The sequence below is a fragment of the Staurois parvus genome, unplaced genomic scaffold, assembly GCF_062004578.1.
Source record: "Staurois parvus isolate SC_StPar_1 unplaced genomic scaffold, SC_StPar_1.0 ptg000381l, whole genome shotgun sequence".
Lineage (NCBI taxonomy): Eukaryota > Metazoa > Chordata > Amphibia > Anura > Ranidae > Staurois > Staurois parvus.
This window is the reverse complement of record NW_028318177.1, coordinates 120,068-140,320: the sequence shown is the minus strand read 5'-3', so window position 1 is coordinate 140,320 and position 20,253 is coordinate 120,068. Positions and strand designations below refer to the sequence as shown.

General features: G+C 41.6%; 1 protein-coding gene across 3 annotated transcripts in view; it reads right to left on the bottom strand.

Moving 5' to 3' along the window:
• Positions 1-20,253, bottom strand: part of TRPM7 (transient receptor potential cation channel subfamily M member 7) — a 125,722-nt gene that overhangs the window by 48,882 nt on the left and 56,587 nt on the right. For all 3 annotated transcript variants that reach the window (XM_089685691.1, XM_089685689.1, XM_089685690.1), the window contains 3 exons: positions 15,644-15,828; positions 10,690-10,822; positions 5,145-5,854 (listed from right to left, as the gene is read on the bottom strand). In XM_089685691.1, coding sequence (XP_089541817.1) covers positions 5,145-5,854; positions 10,690-10,822; positions 15,644-15,828 — 1,028 coding nt within the window. The remainder of the gene's footprint in view (positions 1-5,144; positions 5,855-10,689; positions 10,823-15,643; positions 15,829-20,253) is intronic.

Here is a 20,253-nt window from a genome sequence, read left to right as displayed (position 1 = left end):
TTTAATGATAGGAGGATCATACTCAGATAACACGAGCAGTAAAAGGTCTTGGGAAAAAGCCCGAGAGTGGGGTGAGGCATCAACCCTAGAGGGAAGCACTATAATTTGTATTGGGCAAATGGTCAGATCTTGAAAAGAAAAAAAAAAACTTCAAAGCACCCAGAGGCATGAAGGCTCAGGGGGTTTGACTAAGAGTCTAATTAATGACATAGCATTACAAGCTGTAGCTAGATCGGCATCGTAAAAACTACATTGAAGTGTGGATAGATAGTAAAACCCATCACATTGCGGGTGCAATCAAAGTCAGAAGATCTCTTATAAGAGAGAGATAATGGCAAGTCTGAAGAAGACCAGAAACCATGCAACTGCAGTAGACTTAGTGACAAGTCTACAGGAGGTCAGCCAGGAGTCGGTCTACTTCAGTAATTAGAATAGATGTTTTTAGGAAAATGATGGAACATGCATTCTGATAAGTCTCCATTTGCAGGATTTTGAAGTCTTTGGAATTCTCAATGAAGGACGCAGTGAAATAAAAGGGCAGGATTCTTTGTCTAATGTGGAGCAGTTGTTAGTAGACATCATTTTCTCAATTTGTCAAGGGGTGGGGGCAACTTTTAATGTGAAGGTTTTTGAGCAGGTCTGCTGGATTTAGTGTTGACGGGTCTTCCATGACGGGAAAAACATCCCTGAGGGGGTGAACCGATTGTATAAACATCGTAGAGGAGGACCATTGAATACAGAAGCATGATTGAGTTTAGTGGGGTAGGAACCCCCTTTCCTCAGTAGCCTCCTCAATGTTTCCCTTAAGAGAATTTCCAAAGAGGAGCTTACCTGCAAGAGCACAAGGCTCCTTTCAAGAGGGCGTTCTGGCGACCAGCCTTTAGAGTGTCATTAAAGTAAAAAAAAAATATTACTGCTAATTATCTTTAACCATTTCAATACCGGGCAATTTTACACCTTCCTGCCCAGGCCAGTTTTCACGTTTCAGCGCTCTCACACTTTGAATGACAATTGCGCGGTCATACAACATTGTACCCAAACTAAAATTTTATCATTTTCTTCACACAACTAGAGCTTTCTTTTGGTGGTATTTAATCACCGCTGGGGTTTTTATTTTTTGCTAAATTAACAAAAAAATACCGAAAATTTTGAAAAAAAAAACACGTTTTTCTTTGTTTCGGTTATAAAAGTTTACAAATAAATAATTGTTCTTCATAAATTTAGGCCGAGATGTATTCTGCTACATGTCTTTGGTGAAAATAACCCAAATTAGAATGTATTTTTTAGTTTGTAGGAAAGTTATAGAGTTCACAAACTATGGTATAGATCTGAATATTGATCAATCCTGAAGTACTGACGGCCAATCTAATTTCTTGAGGTCCAAGAATGTCAGAACAGTACAGATATCCCCCAAATGACCCCTTTTTGCAGTGTAGACAGTCCGACGTACTTCATAAGAGGAATGGCGAGTTTTTTGAAGTTGTATTTTTTTTGTCATAATTTTTTGGAAAATTAAAAAATTAAAAAAATTTTCACAATTTTTTTTTTTACATACTGTCACCAGTGCAGTACAGCTTCATCATATAACTGGCATGGCGGTGAACAGGGACACTGACTGGTGACAGTATAAAAATAATATATATATATAAATTTTTTATTCATTTTTTTAAAGATTTTTTTCCATATTTTACTATGACCAAAGTAGTACAATGTTACCATAGTAACATTGTACTACTTTGGGGAAGTGATCAGTATTTTTTTTTTTTTTTTTTTGTTATTTACACAATTTGCTTATAGCAAAGAATTACTTTGCTATAAGCAAGCATTTACCAGAATGAAATCGATTCATTCAGTTTTTTTTTTTTTTGTGCTTAGCTGTGATTTGGTCACAGCTAATCACATGACATGTGCATGTGACCTGCTGTGACCATTCACAGCTAGGCACTAGTATACAATGGATGGCATGAATGAAGCCATCCATTGTATACAACTGTTATGTGACCTGCTGTGATTGGTCACAGCAGGTCACATGGTACCAGCAACGGGAGCCGATACTCGGATCTGTCATCGGCCGTGTCCGAGGTACACGGCCGGTGACAGATCGCGCTGCTGCGCCGCTCTGCAGTTGCACGTGCGGGAGCACGCCAAATGGCGTGCACCCGGCATGCAGAAGCACTTTTGCCGCTGCCAAACGGCCATTGGCTGGGCGGCAAATGGTTAAAAACAGGTATTGTACCTTTTATGATAAAATAAAAATTATGCATGTACACTGCATTATAGAATACCTGGTTGATCCCATTATGATTCCCTAGATATACATCAAGTAAAAATTTTAATTTTTGGGGCAGGTTTAGTGCAGTAAAGAAAAGCACCAAAAACACACCTCCCCGTTGAAATTAATGGAGAAAGCGGAAAAAAAATGCATAAAAAAAATGTACCCACATTGAGTTTTTGGTCCTGAAAAAAATGCCCTGTAAATGAGGTAAATACCTGGCAAAAACGCATACGTGTTTTGCTACAGATCAATGTGAAAGAAAGTATCCTAACTGATCTAGAAACTGCTCATGAGTCATAAGGCAATAAGCAGTCAGATCTCGATAGAAGTCAAAGAAAGAAGGAAAACTGGTGAAAAATAAAAATCATCTCCACAGAAGGAGTCGGTCACCTACGGACACAGACAAAAACTGGAGCCTCTCAGAGTGAGGGTTATATGGATACACTGGAAGGCAGTTCCCAGCAAAGTTTTTGCCAGTGTCCAACCACTTGAAGTTAGCAGCATATAACCCATGGTCTAAGAATCCACTACTATGTCCTGTACTGTACAGTCAAGATAAAAAGGCTGTGATGGAATGGTAGAGATACTGTTCAAAGCAACTCATACACAAAACTTAAATAGAAGAAACACAGAAGAACAGGACTTAAAACTGCTAAAACAGAGCTTTAAAGTGTTACTAAACCCATGACCCTGAATTCAGTATATCTGGTCTCCCACAATATATTCTAGTAAATATAAGCTGCTAAATACCTTTTCTTGTCAGCAGTATTCAGCAGTCTTCTGACTTCTATCAGTGTACAGCAGACCTTGTAGGAGGTTTATTCATTTTGCTCTAGGAAGATGCAGAACCCCTGACCTCTGTCTGGACAGTGCTTATCATATGCACTCTCTCAAGAAAAAAAAAAAAACCTCTCTAACAATACACACCAAACTGAGCATGTGCAGAGTGACTCCACATGATATGTCTTATTAGGAGATAAGAGGGATACACTGGAAGAAGGGGATGATCAGAGAAGTCGGGATCAAACAGCCTTTTTACACAATGTAAAGCAGGGGTCCTCAAACTTTTTAAACAGGGGGCCAGTTCACTGTCCCTTAGACCGTTGGAGGGCCGGACTATAGTTTTAAAAAAAAAAAACTATGGTCATCTCCTGTACTGTGTCCGCATTTGTTCAGAGACTACGGACATACAACGGCGGTGGGAATACTGGGCCGGCTGCTCTATAAGACGCACAGACATTTCCCCCCAAGTGTCTTATGGAGCGAAATAGTGTCCCATCATTGGGGTCAGTGGGAGGAATAGTGTCCCATCATTGGTGTCAGTGGGAGGAATAGTGCCTCATCATTGGTGTCAGTAGGAGGAATAGTGCTCCATCATTGGTGTCAGTGGGAGGAATCGTGCCCCATCATTGGTGTCAGTGGGAGGAATAGTGTCCCATCATTGGTGTCAGTGGGAGGAATAGTGTCCCATCATTGGTGTCAGTGGGAGGAATAGTGTCCCATCATTGGTGTCAGTGGGAGGAATAGTACGTCATTGGTGCCAGTGAAGGGGGGGGGGGTGGAATAGTGCCCCATCATTGATGTCAGTGGGGGGAGGAATAGTGCCCCATCATTGGTGTCAGTGGGGGGAGGAATAGTGCCCCATCACTGGTGTCAGTGGGAGGAATAGTGCCCCATCACTGTTGTCAGTGGGAGGAATAGTGCCCCATCACTGGTGTCAGTGGGAGGAATAGTGCCCCATCACTGGGGTCAGTGGGGGGGAGGAATAGTGCCCCATCGTTGGTGTCAGTGGGGGGAATAGTGCCCCATCATTGGTGTCAGTGGGAGGAATAATGCCCCATCATTATTATCAGTGACACCAATGATGGGGCACTATTCCTCCCACTGACAGCAATGACACTTAACTAGCCGACCCGTTTCAGCATGGTGCTGCTGCAGCCAGCATACCTGGTTGCAGCCGTACCACCTGCACGGCACACTTACCAGGCGGTCAGCTGTCCTCCTTCCTTCACTTCGGCCTCTCCCTCCCTTGATTTTCGCGGGGCCGCTCGGCTCCGCCTCCTCGCCAGTGATTGGCCTCCTGTGTGCCTTTCCTGAGCTACAGTACTCGCGCCCAATCACCGGTGAGGAGGCGGAGCCGAGCGGCAGCACAGACACTGAGTGAGGGAGCGGCCGGAGTGAAGGAGCTGCGCATCCTGGACTGGATCGTCGTGGGACTGGAGCCAGGTAAGAGACAGCAGCCCCCTGCCCGCCCCTGTACTTAGTGTCCCCTGCCGGCGGGCCAGATGAATGTGCTCGGTGGGCCGTATGTGGCCCGCGGGCCGTAGTTTGAGGACCCCGATGTAGAGGATTAACCCATTAGATTCCACAATGAGTATAAAAAGCATGCTTTACTGCATATACAGACTAATTTTACTGTTGTGAGTTTAGTAACACTTTAAACATACATAAAGAGTTTCACCTGACAAAGTATATGTAATTATGTTTTTTGTAATTGTGTTCAGTCAAACTTCATTACAGGAACCCCTGTCAGATAGCACAGTCAGGTTGGCGAGCTAGCTTTATTTTATTATAAAGAAAGAAAGCAGTTTGGTCACCAACCTTAGCAGCCTATAAGTGGACAATAAAGCAGTAGCAGCACAATGATGAGGTCAACTTTTGTGTAAACAGCTATTTACAGCACAGTTGTGAAAACGTTTAGCTTTGCCTGGCTCAAAGGGCTGCCGACACTTTCCCAGTGCACGTGCCTCTGTGCAGGGGATTAAGTGAAATTTTGAGATACGTATATTATTATTGATTCATTAAATACTGTATATTTGGTTTTCTTTATATCTGCCTGGAGTTCAGGTTGAACCTAAAAGACACTCACCTACGAAAGCTCCAAATTCAACTGTATTTTCAGTTTCTTTAGAAGATTTCTCCTGAAGAGGCATTTCCAACTTTGATGCCACATCCGCTTGATTTTTCGAACTCGGCTGGGTTGGTGTGCTTACAAAAAATGTAGCAGAGGGTGAAACACAGCTTGGCACACTACTGGTGAAGTTGACAGGGTTCTGATTATCAATGAGTGACTGGGCTCCCTGTGTGCTTGGCAGTTCTACAGGACAATCCACAGCGGAAACTAAGGCACCTCCAGATGGACCAGCCATTGGAATATTACGTTTTTCTCTACAAGGTGGAAAGAAAGGGTCTTCAGGTAATTTTCTGCCCAAAACACTTCTTTCATCCCTCAAAGATATATTGAACAGTAAATTACTGTTTGCCTCAGGGCTACCCTGTGGAAATGAAGAGCCGAAAAAATTGCCAACACTCTGTTTCTTCCTCATAGAGGTACGGAGTGGCCCATCATCCACCAAAGTTTGTCCCAAGTGCTTGGAAATGCTTAGCTCACGTGTGATTTCATTATGGACCTTGCTAGCTTCTGATGCTTTCTGTGCAGTTAGAGTTTTCAAGGTGTCCACGGTAAGAGCAGAAAGGTCTTGTAAGTGTCCAATCTGTGAATCCAAAGAGTGCAAAGAACGCTTTATGTAGTTTACTCGATCTCCAACCTCTTTAATCTGTATACACATCTGTTCCACCCTACAAAATAAAAACTGTGTTACAATACAAAAAGTCATATGTTACATCATGGCTTTAATGGTGTGTTTCTTTCAATACTTTGTTCATACAGCTATATTTAAAGGTTAAGTTCCGAAAAAATTATAAATCAACATATTTTTGCAGAAAAAAAATTGTGCATTTAATTGTTTGTCTTGCAACAGCCTGGAAATCATTGCACCAGTGATCTGTGGATCAGGATGCAAAGCCCTGCAGCATTCAGCCCGTACCTCCATAAGCCTGTTTGAAAGCTACAGGGCTTGTGAAGAACTACTAAGTCACTCATCAGCACTCTGCCCCAGTTGCAGATGGTACATGTAGCTCCATTCATGCACAGGAAACACTGAATGAATGACGCAGTCATGTGGGCAGAGCCCCGCACGGCTGTGCTGTTTTTGAATTGTGACAGCAGGTGTGGGGAGAGGATCCTTTGCTTGCTGCCACACTTGATGGGGTGGATCAGAGGAGAGGAAGCAGGAGCTGGAACATGTTACATGTTCCACCCTAAATATGGGTGGAACATGTTACATGTTCCACCCTAAATATGGGTGGAACATGTAACATGTTCCAAAAGGTGAACATATCCTTTAATTGTAAGAACCCACAGAGGTTTCAAAAAGTTTTGCTAATGTTAATTATCGGCCTGATAAATAGTTGAGCTAATAGAACACTCACGGCTAAATGTAAATACCATTACTGAAATCTAGCACACGCCACATACTGCAAATGCATTTCAGTTGGACACTGAACAATAACATTTTGTAGGACTAAAACAATGAAATGACACTAAAAAATTTTTACTAGCTGCTGGTTTAAAGGCAGGGCAATTCTTTAGGGGAAAGTGACGTGCCTGTTCGTGAGATCGAGATGATGTGGCACTAACAGACATTAGAAATATTGCCTGTTTACCAACAAAGGCAGAGCTTGATTTGGTATAACCTGATTAGATAACAGATATGAATCTCATCATCTTCATTACTAAAACAATTTTGCAGTTGTAAAAAGAGGAATTTTGACTTGTAAATTCCAAATCATGGAGTACAGTACAGGACACAGGCAATGCAATTCATAAATTCAAACTGGCCCAGAAGAAGTTGATACACACACTTAGATTTTTAGCAGATTACATCTGGCCTTTGCTGAACAGTCCAGATCTTCTTAGGGCCCTCTTTCATCCTGCTTTCTAGTCTCTGACTTCAACAGCATGGCTGAAAGCAAGAAAAGCCCCTTCCAGGAAGATCTACTATTGTATCTGGAAATCCTTCTTTGTCTGCTGTGAACACAGGCACTTCAGTCCCAAAGATTACTCTGTGCCTCACAATCTGGCCTTCCCACAATCAGTCTTAACCAGAACTTGGTGGATAAATTGGAATATGCAGATGGGAATCTTGGATGTCTATGAATGCCAGACATTTCCCTTATCTCAGAGGCAATTACTGACCTACAGATTCCATGCGAGTTTTAAAGGTATTTGCTGAGGGATTTTCAGTCCACAATAGGACGAATACCCCCATCCATTGGACTTTCATACCATGGACAGATTTAAATAAAATCCTTTCAACCTGTCTTGAGGGGGTACTGACACAACTACTTCCTGAGACAAGAGATGGTTCAGGGCATTTTGCAAATATTACTGTCCTTGACCAATCAGTTGATTTGAGAGAAGAAATAGATGAGGGGGTCAGGTTTCCATCTATTTTGTACTTCTTTCAAAACCAATTATTGAACCCCAGACCTGAGTGACCCTCAGATCTGTGACCCAGAGAGAGGCAAATTGAAACAGACATCCCCCCACTCCTAAGAGTGTAGGTGCCCATTTATTGGGAAGAGGGCTTTGTAGACCATGTCTTGCATTGATAGTATGGGAAGAACTTGGGTTTGGATTTTAAGCCTGTATGGAGCTCTACGTGAGCTCAAGGTTCCACTGTGGAAATAAAACCATCCCTTCTGTGCCATTTTTTATAAATCGGTTAAGTGCAACCTCAAACAGAGGTCTTCCTTAAAAAAGCCTGTGTGTGAGGAATCTTTTACAGGAGGCTTTGGTGGTCCAGGCTCTTAGCCACAAAATTCTGCGCATGTGAAAGGAGATTACAGCCATTTTATAAATGTATCTCATGACATGTTCTAGAGCATCCACACAAGAAAGAAACAGAAGATAAATGCTGTAGTTACTCTATTAAAGCATGACCCTGGAAAACAGGATCTGTTCTAGTCTGGTTAGCTGTAGTTTGAAACACTGAAATTGCAGCAAGAGCTGGTTGCAGGGCTGAGCCTGCCAAAGTAAAGATAGCCTTTAAAAGAATCTCAAATTTTCTGTCTGCAGAATCTTTGAAAGAAGAATCATCTTCAGGTACAGTGGAATGTTTGTTTAACCTCCCTGGTGGTAATCCTGAGTGTGGCTTGGGGTTCATTTTCAGTACCAAAAATGGTAACCCCGAGCCACACTTGGGATTACACTGTAGTTTAACTTATCTTGTCCCTGCGATCACCCAATGTCCTTCCACTGTGTCCTCCGGCCAATGCCGGCACCAGTCCCCCCTTCAATGCAAGTGCCGCAACAGAGGGGGGGCGGAACCGGCGGGAGATTAGAAAAAGTAAACAAAACATGACACTCACACACTACATTGTAATCTGTTAGGATTACATTACTGTATCAAACCATTTCACCTCAGTTTTGTCCCTAGTGCTTTGTCCAGTGCCCTGCCTGCACTTTTACCATTCTTTCTGCCTGGAAACATGAAAACGTCCATGACATCCAAAAAGCATCCCTTTAGGTCAAAAATATTTTTAGACCAGCTAGAAAACGGCGATAGTGAATTAAATCACTTGCAGAATTGAGCGATAGTGATTCGTGGGGAAATTCGTCATCAGACACTGAAAGTGATGACAGCAACGATTCTGCGACTGAGCTCAGTGATGTGCGAACTTGGTGCTCTATTTTCAATCCAGTGTTTTTGGTTTGATTACATTATTGAATTAAATGTATTATCACATTTTCTAATTATGTATTATATTATAATTTATGATTTTGTGTGTCAAACTTTATCATACCCGGGATGTTTACTAGACTCTTGTTTGGACAGATTAAGTGAGTTATTCCTAAAAATTACAGGCCTACAATATAAAACAACAAATTTCCATGCAAAACAAAGTACCGCTTTGACATTCAAAAATAGACAAAATCAGACCACCAGGGAGGTTAAGACTAAGACAGTAGAATCGACTACAGGAATAGGTCACTGTTCTGTGAACTTTCTATCCACTGGAGAGAGTCTTCCAAAGATTTTGGGAGGAGTGAAAATCTTTTCTGGAGTGATCCAGTCATCATAGATTGAACGTTATATCTGTTCATGGAATGTATTTAAGGGTTTTACACGTCTTTCTGTACCAAAAGGGGCATTTTGAGACAAAGTAGAATCAAGCTGTAAAATGCCAAGACTTTTGCGGGCGGCAGCAGTGAACTTGCATCAATAATGTGGCAGCTTCCTCCAATAATGCCTTGTTTAGAGAATGTATATTGGGATCCAACTCAGGTGAAGAGGTGTGGGTTTTTGTAGCCCTGGACGAACATGGCTAAATTAAAGCCATTATTTGTTTGAGGAACTCTGAAATTGATGCTTTTGTCAGGCAGTACACTTGTTGCATCCCCGAAATAAAGCTAGAATTGGATGCAGAGACTGATGTTAGAGTCAGTTCCTGCTCCAGTTCAAGGGATGCATCAACCTTCTGAGATAGAGTGTTGTGTGGGCCTTCAGTACAGAAAATGTTTGCCTGTGGTTTAGCAGTGGCTCCTTTTCACTCCCTGCCACAGCTACATGTGAAGGTATTCACTAAGTAGTTGTGCAGAATATAGGACAAGCATGTCCAGAAGAAAAATGCACCAGTTTGGGTGTAGACCGTCCTGCAGCAAACCCTTGTGAAAAAATGGCAGCCTACAGCATCTGAGTACTATATACAGGCTCTAGGTGGATGTGGCAGTAAAATACGCGAACTGTGGTGTGATATAACAACTCTTCATCCACCTGATAGGAAGCTCTGAGCAGGTAAACGTTAGCTCCAAATTTGAAGTTTCCTCGGTAGTGAATACAATTCAAATATAGCCCCAGCCTTTTACAGTAATGGACAGAAGCATACAGGGTAAGCCTGTCTTACCAGTCCACAAAGCTGAACTGTATATAAAGTCCAGTCTTTGCCTGTCTCGGTTGGCATACCCCTGAAGGGATGTTCTGGGAATGGGTACATTAGTAATGGACCATTTCCCTAGACCCATATAGCACCCTGTGGCTCACTACATGTGTTGCACTAAGCGCCAAAGTGATTGCCCATGAATGATCCAGTGCCCGGAGCAACTGTTCAAGCCATCCCCACTGCGTGGGGCCCAGCTCCAAAGGTTACATCGATCTGGATGCACTGCTTCCATTTGAGGCATTAGAAAACAGTTTGGCATTTATCTAAGAATCTTAAGATAAAATAAGTAGGACAAAAAAAAGTTAATTTTCTCTGTGCAAGAGAAGAGGTCAACCAACTTAGGGCACTATAACAAAACTGAGGATTCACAGAATGCGGTAGGGTTTTAGGAAAGGTGCTCAGTGGCCATGTCCTTCAAAGATTGCCAGTGTCCAGTCACCTGAAGACAAACCTATAACCCATGGTGTATGAATACTTTGCCTGTTTCCTGCACTGTACGATTAAGATATCTTCATTATCCTTTTTGCAATAAGCAATAATGGCAAATACCAGAGAATTAAAAAAAAAAAACAATAATGATGTCACAAGTCTATAGGAGGTGCAAATTTTTCTTGTGTAATATGTGTTACCTTTCCGAAGTAACACGTATCCTCTCCTCACTTCCCAAATGAAATTTATCATCTTTGTCATTGAAATAAATCTCAACACACTGCTCTTCAAAATCATGAAGCTTCTTTTGGTCTTCCTCTGTTAGAAACAGTTCTATTTAAAGGGAATAGAAAAAAAATATTATTTAGAGACTCTCTAAGAGGTTGGGCATTACCTGAACACCAATACCATTTAACATGAGGCCTATACAACAGTTTCAGGAACATGCTGGGAAAAAGTCTTTATTCAACACAAGGTAAAGCGATGTAGATTCTTTTACGGATTACTCATGAACTTAACAGTTCAGTATTTCATATGCATAATTAACCTACTTACAAATACGTTTTTGTCCCAGACAACACTAACTCCAAAACTATGCTAGCAGCAAAAGTGATTAACTCCTTTGAGGCCTTGCAGCTCCTCTTGTTCAGAGCGCTGAGGTTCCCTTACTCTTTGACCCCTGCCATGTCTACCACTATTAGAGTTGGAAGAGCAGGCTTAGCACAGAAAAACACCCCAGGCATGCAAAGTCACCCATCGCTCCACTCCGGCTGAACCCCTTTACCTCATTTGTTCATTTGTATATGCTGCCTGACCCAGGAGTATATTATCAAGTAAATTTCCCAGGTGGTAGCTAGTTTTACCCTGAGGCGCTTCAGTCATTTGTCCTCGGAATTTAATGTCCCAACCGCATATTTCTTCCGTTATATGCAGCTCTCTCATGCCTTAAAGAGCCAGTTTCCACACACCTTTTTCCAACTGGTACAATCGACCTCAAACAGGTACTTAGGATAGACTGTACTGAAAAGCTCACCTCTCACATATATGCCCATCTGATATTGGTATTATTGCCTGCTTTAGAGACCCTCAGAGCAAGGCCGCAATGGGACATTCCACATTTAGATGATGATTGGGAAGATGTCTGGGATTTCCCAGAGATGTGGCCAATCCCTGGGAGATTTCTCCCATATTTTTTGGGCTTGCCCTGCTGTTGATGAGTACTGGACGGAGGTGATGACAATCATTAATTCTGTAACATCAAGTCCCCTACTAGAACTAGTGGAAAACCTCATTCCTACAGTGGCGGAGAGAACACTGGTTAGCCTCCTTTTCTATGCCAGAAAGGCCATAACATTGCACTGGCAAAAACAGGCCCCCCTACCAAATCCCTTTTGGAAGCAGTTGATAAATAATAACGGTCTGTTATACAAAAACACATATGCCAACAGAGGCATATGATAGGGTACGGTCTAAGTGGCTGCCAAAACCTACTACTACCTAGTAGTGTTTGGTAATCTTGAATGTTCCATTCAGTACCTCTTTCAGCCGCCTACCACCCATAGGGTCATCCTTTAGCACACCATATGCTTTCACTCAAATTATCTGTGTGAATCCTCAAATGTTTCCAGGCTTGAGCAACACCATATTTCTCCATGTGTTATCTGTGCTGCTGTCTCTTATTCCTGTTCAGTTGACTTTATTGCACTCCTACGTGGGTAACAACTTGTCCTCCTTACTTTTTGTTTTGCTTTAAGATATTTTTTTTGTATATGAAACTTCAATAAACCGATTAAAAAAAAAAAGATCCCTTTTTGTTAACTTTTATTAGTATACATAGGGGTTGATTTACTAAAACTGGAGAGTGCAAAATCTGGTACAGCTGTGCATGGTAGCCAATCAGCTTCTAACTTCGGTTTGTTCAACTAAAATTTGACAAAAAAAAACTGAAAGCTGATGGGTTTCTATGCAGAGCTGTACCAGATTTTGCACTCTCCAGTTTTAGTAAATCAACCCCAGTGTATTACAATAAGAACACCCCCCAAAGAGTCCAAGATGGTTGAACAATAGGAATAAACAACACATGGCAAACATGCCAGACCTAACAAGTACAGTCACAAAAAAAAAAAAAAGAAGTGAAAAAAAAAAAAGTCAAAAGTTCCAAGTCGAAAGTAAAGATGAAACATGTCGGGATGTGAAAGGTCATAAACAGGGAATGAGATTACTGATTCTCTGTGCATACAGCAGTCATGTGAATTATGCCAAATGTGATATGCAGAGTTTCAAGAATTTGTTTGGTGAGCTTCATTTTATATGGAATAAAGTATAGAGTTTTGGAATTTATTACATTATTGGAAGCATTTTGTTTTCTTACATGTCATAAGCCTATAATCACATTGAAAGCAGAGTTTAGAAGGAGAGGTGTTTGTTGAGGAGAAGCAAAACTTGTCTGGATGCTGTTCTAAAGCTCATATCTGAAATATGAGAGGCAATATGATCTGGTGAGTTTACACTGCAGAGGGGTGATTGGGGGTAGTCACTGAAGGCACTATTGATGATACATTTCTAGAGTAGAAAGAATACACAGGAGTGGATTTTGTGTTTAAAAAAAAATATATATTTCAAAGTTTCTTGGGACTGAATGCAGTGGACTCTTATGGTGTGGTTCACTTTGAGCAGTATATATATATATATATATATATATATATATATATATATATATAGTGGGGCAAAAAAGTATTAATCAGCCACCAATTGTGCAAGTTCTCCCACTTAAAAAGATGAGAGAGGCCTGTAATTGGCATCATAGGTAGACCTCAACTATGAGAGACAAAATGAGACAAAATGAGAAAAAAAATCCAGACAATCACATTGGCTGATTTGGAAAGAATTTATTTGCAAATTATGGTGGAAAAGAAGTATTTGGTCACCTACAAACAAGCAAGATTTCTGGCTCTCACAGACCTGTACCTTCTTCTTTAAGATACTCCTCTGTCCTGCACTCATTACCTGTATCAATGGCACTATTTGAACTTGCTATCAGTATAAATGACACCTGTCCACAACCTCAAAGAGTCACACTCCAAACTCCACTATGGGGAAGACCAAAGAGCTGTCGAAGGACACTAGAAACAAAATTGTAGACCTGCACCAGGCTGGGAAGACTGAATCTGCAATAGGCAAGCAGCTTGGTGTTAACAAATCAACTGTGGGAGCAATAACTAGAAAATGGAAGACATACAAGACCACTGATAAACTCCCTCGGTCTGGGGCTCCACGCAAGATCTCACCTCGTGGGGTCAAAATGATCACAAGAACGGTGAGCAAAAATCCCAGGACCACACGGGGGGACCTAGTGAATGACCTGCAGAGAGCTGGGACCAACGTAACAAAGGCTACTATCAGTAACACACTACGCCGCCAGGGACTCAGATCCTACAGTGCCAGACGTGTCCCCCTGCTTAAGCCAGTACATGTCCGGGCCTGTCTGACATTTGCTAGAGAGCATTTGGATGATCCAGAAGAGGATTGGGAGAATGTCATATGGTCAGATGAAACCAAAATAGAACTGTTTGGTAGAAACACAACTCGTCGTGTTTGGAGGAGAGAGAATGCTGAGTTGCATCCAAAGAACACCATACCTACTGTGAAGCATGGGGGTAACAACATCATGCTTTGGGGCTGTTTCTCCGCAAAGGGACCAGGACGACTGATCCATGTACAGGACAGAATGAATGGGGCCATGTATCGTGAGATTTTGAGTGCAAACCTCCTTCCATCAGCAAGGGCATTGAAGATGAAACGTGGCTGGGTCTTCCAACATGACAATGATCCCAAACATACCGCCCGGGCAACGAAGGAGTGGCTTCGTAAGAAGCATTTCAAGGTCCTGGAGTGGCCTAGCCAGTCTCCAGATCTCAACCCCATAGAAAACCTTTGGAGGGAGTTGAAAGTCTGTGTTGCCCAGCGACAGCCCCAAAACATCACTGCTCTAGAGGAGATCTGCATGGAGGAATGGGCCAACATACCAGCAACAGTGTGTGCCAACCTTGTGAAGACTTACAGGAAACTTTTGACCTCTGTCATTGCAAACAAAGGATATATAACAAAGTATTGAGATGAACTTTTGATATTGACCAAATACATATTTTCCACCATAATTTGCAAATAAATTCTTTCCAAATCAGCCAATGTGATTGTCTGGATGTTTTTTCTCATTTTGTCTCTCATAGTTGAGGTCTACCTATGATGCCAATTACAGGCCTCTCTCATCTTTTTAAGTGGGAGAACTTGCACAATTAGTGGCTGACTAAATACTTTTTTGCCCCACTGTATATATATATATATTTAGTCATATGTTTTTCACAGTGTTACTAGTGAATTGAGCACTATATTATCGATTACTTTATGGTACTGGATATATTGTAAGATACACAGTTTTTTCAGCGATAACCCCAGCAGTTTTACACTATTGGTGGCTGTCATCTGCTTCTTTTGCTAGGCTGTTATTATCGGAGTGCAAGAGATATAAAGTTGACTCTCCTGCTAGTCTGGTTCCCTATGTTGGATGATCCATTACTCAGAGGTGCATGCACCTCTGGACTTTCACAGGCCACCTATACTTTGGAGTCTTCTGTTCCAGTAAGAGGCTGTATGTGACATGGTGGAGGGATTCACTGGTGGCCTTCCAAACACGATATCTAACTACGTGAAGAAGTGGTGTCAGGGTTGGAAAGACATAGATCAGTGTTCTCATACCACTGAATCATCAGAACATCCACTTCTTTTGCCAATGGATCCCTGTACCTGGACAAAAACCTGTCCAGTGTGTTGTTAAAACTGGAAGCCAGAAGGTTTCACATATGGCGTTAATGGACGAATGATTTATATATTCCAACCTTTTATTGAGGTTTTGTGTAGTAGAGATCACCATTATATTGATGATTACTGAAGGATATAGCGCAACAGTATTAGTATATATGAATTTTAACACGGTTATACATTTATAGGATTTCTTTTGGGCACCGAGCGGTTTTCTTTTTTTATATATCTAATGAACTGGTAAACAGTGGAAAAATCATTAGTATAGCTACCTTAACATATAGGTAACAGGCACAATTTAATGAGAAAAATTAGAAGCAAGACACTAAAACTTACTTGGTCCATGTGAAGAGGTGTCCTTCTTTCTTCGTTTACACACAAAGCAGAACAGAGAAGACAAGTGACTGAAGATGATCAATGGTGGAGGCAAAAAAGGCTTTTCATGGTAAGCCATTATGAAGTGATAACGCTGGTACTTCCAAACAATATTTGAAATAGCCTTTACTTGGAAATATACATTGCTGTGAAAATAGAGGTAAAGGGAAACAGAATTAAATAGGATTTTTATACTCTACAAAACAAGACCTTTTGTAGTCATTGTAAAATTCTTATTTTGGAGTCCACTAAGGGAAAGAGGAAGTTTTAAAACCTGAAGGATATACTGCCACCTCTAGGAGTATTGGAAAATGGAGAAGAAAAAAAAAGGGGGGGGAAGGCCAGACCAGAGTACAAACCCTCCTGGTACCAGCATCATAAACAGGGGTTGGACCTGTGCTAGTATTAGCAAAAAACTGCACTCCCAGCCCGACTGGAGTGTGTATATCAGTATGAAACAGCCTCAGACTGCTCTCAATCGACCACGCCCCTGACACATTTTGCACTGTCCACAGGGGCTTAGTCCTCCATGACTAAGCACCATTGGAGAGGAGGAATTGCGTCAAAGGATGCAATTGATGAAGGAGAGCTGTGTGAGGCCTTTTCATACTGATATACACACTCCAGTTGAGCTGGGAGTGCAGCTTTTTTCTAATACTAACATCTGTCACTGGTGGATGAGTGGATTCTCATGACGGCACTGCCATCTCTGAGAAGCTTTCAGTGGTGCTCTAAGTTTCTCTTCAGGGATGGGAACTGTGTTTCTCAAGAAAATGATTTTATGGCAAGTACAATTTCATCCACTGAGGGGCACATGAAGTCTAACATTTGGGACATCAAAAAAGCAGTCTAAAGCCAGCCATACATGAATTGAAATTCATCTGGTTCAGCAGGGACCCGTCGAATTTCAATCCATTTATAGGCAGGGTGGCTGTACATCATCGATCTACCAATCAACTTCTATACAACCGCCTTGTCAGATTTTTGCCACTCAATCAGCATCGCCAGCTATAGCCAGCAGTGCTGATCAGTGAATTCTGATGGTGTGGAAGTCTCCCTGCTGTCAGAACAAAATGTTACAGCAGGGAGGATTCCTCCATCCACCTTTGAATATGTAGATGGGGGAATTTAAGTCTAGCGGGTTGAATGAAAAAATGAATCATCTTTGGGCTGCGTAACTGAGGGATGAAGAACAACAAATGCGATCAGGCTGAACAAAACTGCAAAAAGCAGCCTGAAGGACCTTACGACCAAAGTTGACATCAGGTAAAACAAAGTTCTAAAAAGGTACAATTTAGAGAACAGAAGACCAGGTGGTAGCCTTAAAAATCTGGGAAACAGATGCCCGATGCTGAAAAGAACATAAGGTCCTCACAGATCAAGTATAGAAACAGAAACTAAAAAGGGGAAAACCCAGCCCAAATAGGTTCAAATAACAGCTTCTGAATGGAAAATATATATAGTGTTGCCCCTGGAAGATGTCTGATGACAAAACGCGTAGGATGGAGCACACTGTGATTGCGCTAACGGCTCGGAGTTGCTGGCCGGAGGCGACACAGCCTATGATTAAGCCTGTATACTTGTGTCAGTAGAGACACACAATATATGTGAGAACTGTTTGTATTTAATAATAAAGCATTTTAAGATGGTTTTACGCTATGAGAGACTCCTCTCTCTTCTTGCTTATGAGTTACAATATATGGAACAGTCTTCCTGAATGAACTGCTGGGGATCGTGATTCCTGGAGTGGTGTGCTTTTACTGCTGGTTTATAATTTTACCAGCATTAGGCTCTGATGAGTTTACCCAGTACCTAAGATGATGGAGAGCACTTTATTTTGGTGATTAAAAGAACATAAGAAGAGCACTGATCATTCATGTTGGATACGTAGGACTTTTATGAATGGTTATCTTTTGGAGTGGATCAGTTCTCTTCATATATTTACTTTTCACAAGATAGTTACAGGAATTGATTAACTTTTACACAGTTTTTGCATATGGATTTTTGCACATTTATCTTTATTGTATGAATTTTAAATTTTTGCACAGCACCAAGCACTTTATTGTTATATTATATGTTATATATGCATGAGCTTTTGTATAGTTACTTGCATATAGATTTTTGCACATGTATTTTTATTGCATGCATTTTTACATAGTTATTCATTATCTCTGCACAGCACTAAGCCTTTTATTGTGTTATATATGTTTTTTTGCACAGTGATAGATGTATTTATAGAGTTATTATTTAGGTGTAGAGTGGGTAGGTGGCACCTCATTCATAGAATGTGTTCATACTGTTCAAAGGTTTTGAATAGGGTTTTTTAATAGTGCTGTCTTTTCACACTCTATATTTGCATTTAATATATTTATATCATTTTTAGATAGCTGCTGTTTGTTCAGTTAGTGTAGTACCATAAACTGTGCTAAGTTCAAGAATTTCTTTGTAGCTTCTGAAGGGAAACCGAACGGGAAGTGGGCTTTCCAGCATTAATCATTGTAGAATCACATTTGATGCTCCTGTCCCTTAAGGTTTTGGCTTCAGTGGTCATGCCGATTAAAAGCTAGCAATGAAGTAAGATGTCAAATCAGCCCTTGAAATAGCTCCAAATGGTTTGGCAGGGTCCACAGTGCTTCTGCTAGAAATCTTACCAGATCAACGATCAAATTTGCCTGGGCCAATCTGGAGAATGGAGAATTGAGAATTACAGGAATGCCCTCGATTTCAATTCTGCACAGCACGTGAAGAAGTGGTGTCAGGGTTGGAAAGACATAGATCAGTGTTCTCATACCAATGAACCATCAGAACATCCACTTCTTTTGCCAGTGGATCCCTGTACCTGAACAAAAACCTGTCCAGTGTGTTGTTAAAACTGGAAGCCAGAAGGTCTATTTCTGGTATCCCTCTCCCCTGTGGCACAGGTCCTGAGAAACCCCCAGGTGCCTGCTGATGAAATCTGGTGCTAACGGTCTACACATGGAAATGTTCAGGGCTAACACTGATGATATGTGCTCAGGACAGGACTCACTCTACCTTTCTTAAATCAATGAGACTTCTGGTTTCTTCCTGACGGCTGATGTACAGTTGCAAGAAAAAGTATGTGAACCCCTTGGGATTACGTGGAGCTTTGCATGAATTGGGCATAAAATGTGCTCTGAACGTCATCTAAGTCACAACAATAGAAGAACACAGTCTGCTGAACATAATACTACACAAACATTAGATGTTGCCATGGTTTAATTGCACATAACATGTAAACATTCACAGTGCAGGGAGGAAAAAGTATGTGAGGCCCTAGCTTAATGACTTCTCCCAGAGCTAATTGGAGCCAGGAGTGAGCCAACCTTGACTCCAATCAGTGTGAGGATATTGGATGTGTTGCTGACAGCTGTCCTGCCCTTAAAAAACACACACCTGCTTTGGGTTTACTGGTTTCAAGAAGCACTGTCTGATGTGAACCATGCCTCGCAGAAAAGAGCTCTCAGAAGACCTACGATCAAGAATTGTTGACTTGCATGAAGCTGGAAAGGGTTACAAAAGTATCTCCAAAAGCCTTGATGTTCATGTGTCCACGGTAAGACAGACTGTCTACAAATGGAGAAAGTTTAGCACTGTTGCTACTCTCCCTAGGCGTGGTCGTCCTGTAAAAATGACTGCAAGAGCACAGCGCAGAATGCTGCATGAGGTAAAGAAGAATCCCAGAGTGTCAGCTAAAGACCTACAGAAATCTCTGGCACATGCTAACATTTTTGTTGACACATCTACAATAGGGAAAACATTAAACAAGAATGGTGTACATGGGAGGACACCACGGAGGAAGCCATTGCTGTCCAAAAAGAATATTGCAGCACGTTTGAAGTTTGCAAAAGAGCACCTGGATGTTCCACAGCACAACTGGCAAAATATACTGTGGACAGATGAAACCAAGATTGAGTTGTTTGGGAAGAACACACAACACTGTGTGGAGAAAAAAAGGCACAGCAACATCAAAACCTCATCCCCACTGTAAAATGTGGCGGAGGGAGCATCATGGTTTGGGGCTGCTTTGCTCCCTCAGGGCCTGGACGGATTGTTGTCATTGATGGGAAAATGAATTCCAGAGTTTATCAAGACAGTTTGCAGGAAAACGTACGACCATCTGTCCGCCAACTGAAGCTCCGCGGAGGATGGGTGATGCAACAGGACAATGACCCAAAGCATACAAGTAATTCAACAAAACAATGGCTGCAAGAGCACAGAATATGCCTTCTGGAGTGGCCCAGTCAGAGTCCTGACCTCAACCCGATTGAAATGCTGTGGCATGACCTTAAGAGAGCGATTCACACCAGACATACCAAGAATATTGCTACACTGAAACAGTTTTGTGAAGAGGATTGGTCCAAAATTACTCCAGATCGTTGTGCAGGTCTGATCTGCAACTACAGGAAACATTTGGTTGAGGTTATTGCTGCCAAAGGAGGGTCAACCAGTTATTAAGTCCAAAGGTTCACATACTTTTTCCTCCCTGCACTGTGAATGTTCACATGGTATGTGCAATTAAACCATGGCAACATCTAATGTTTGTGTAGTAT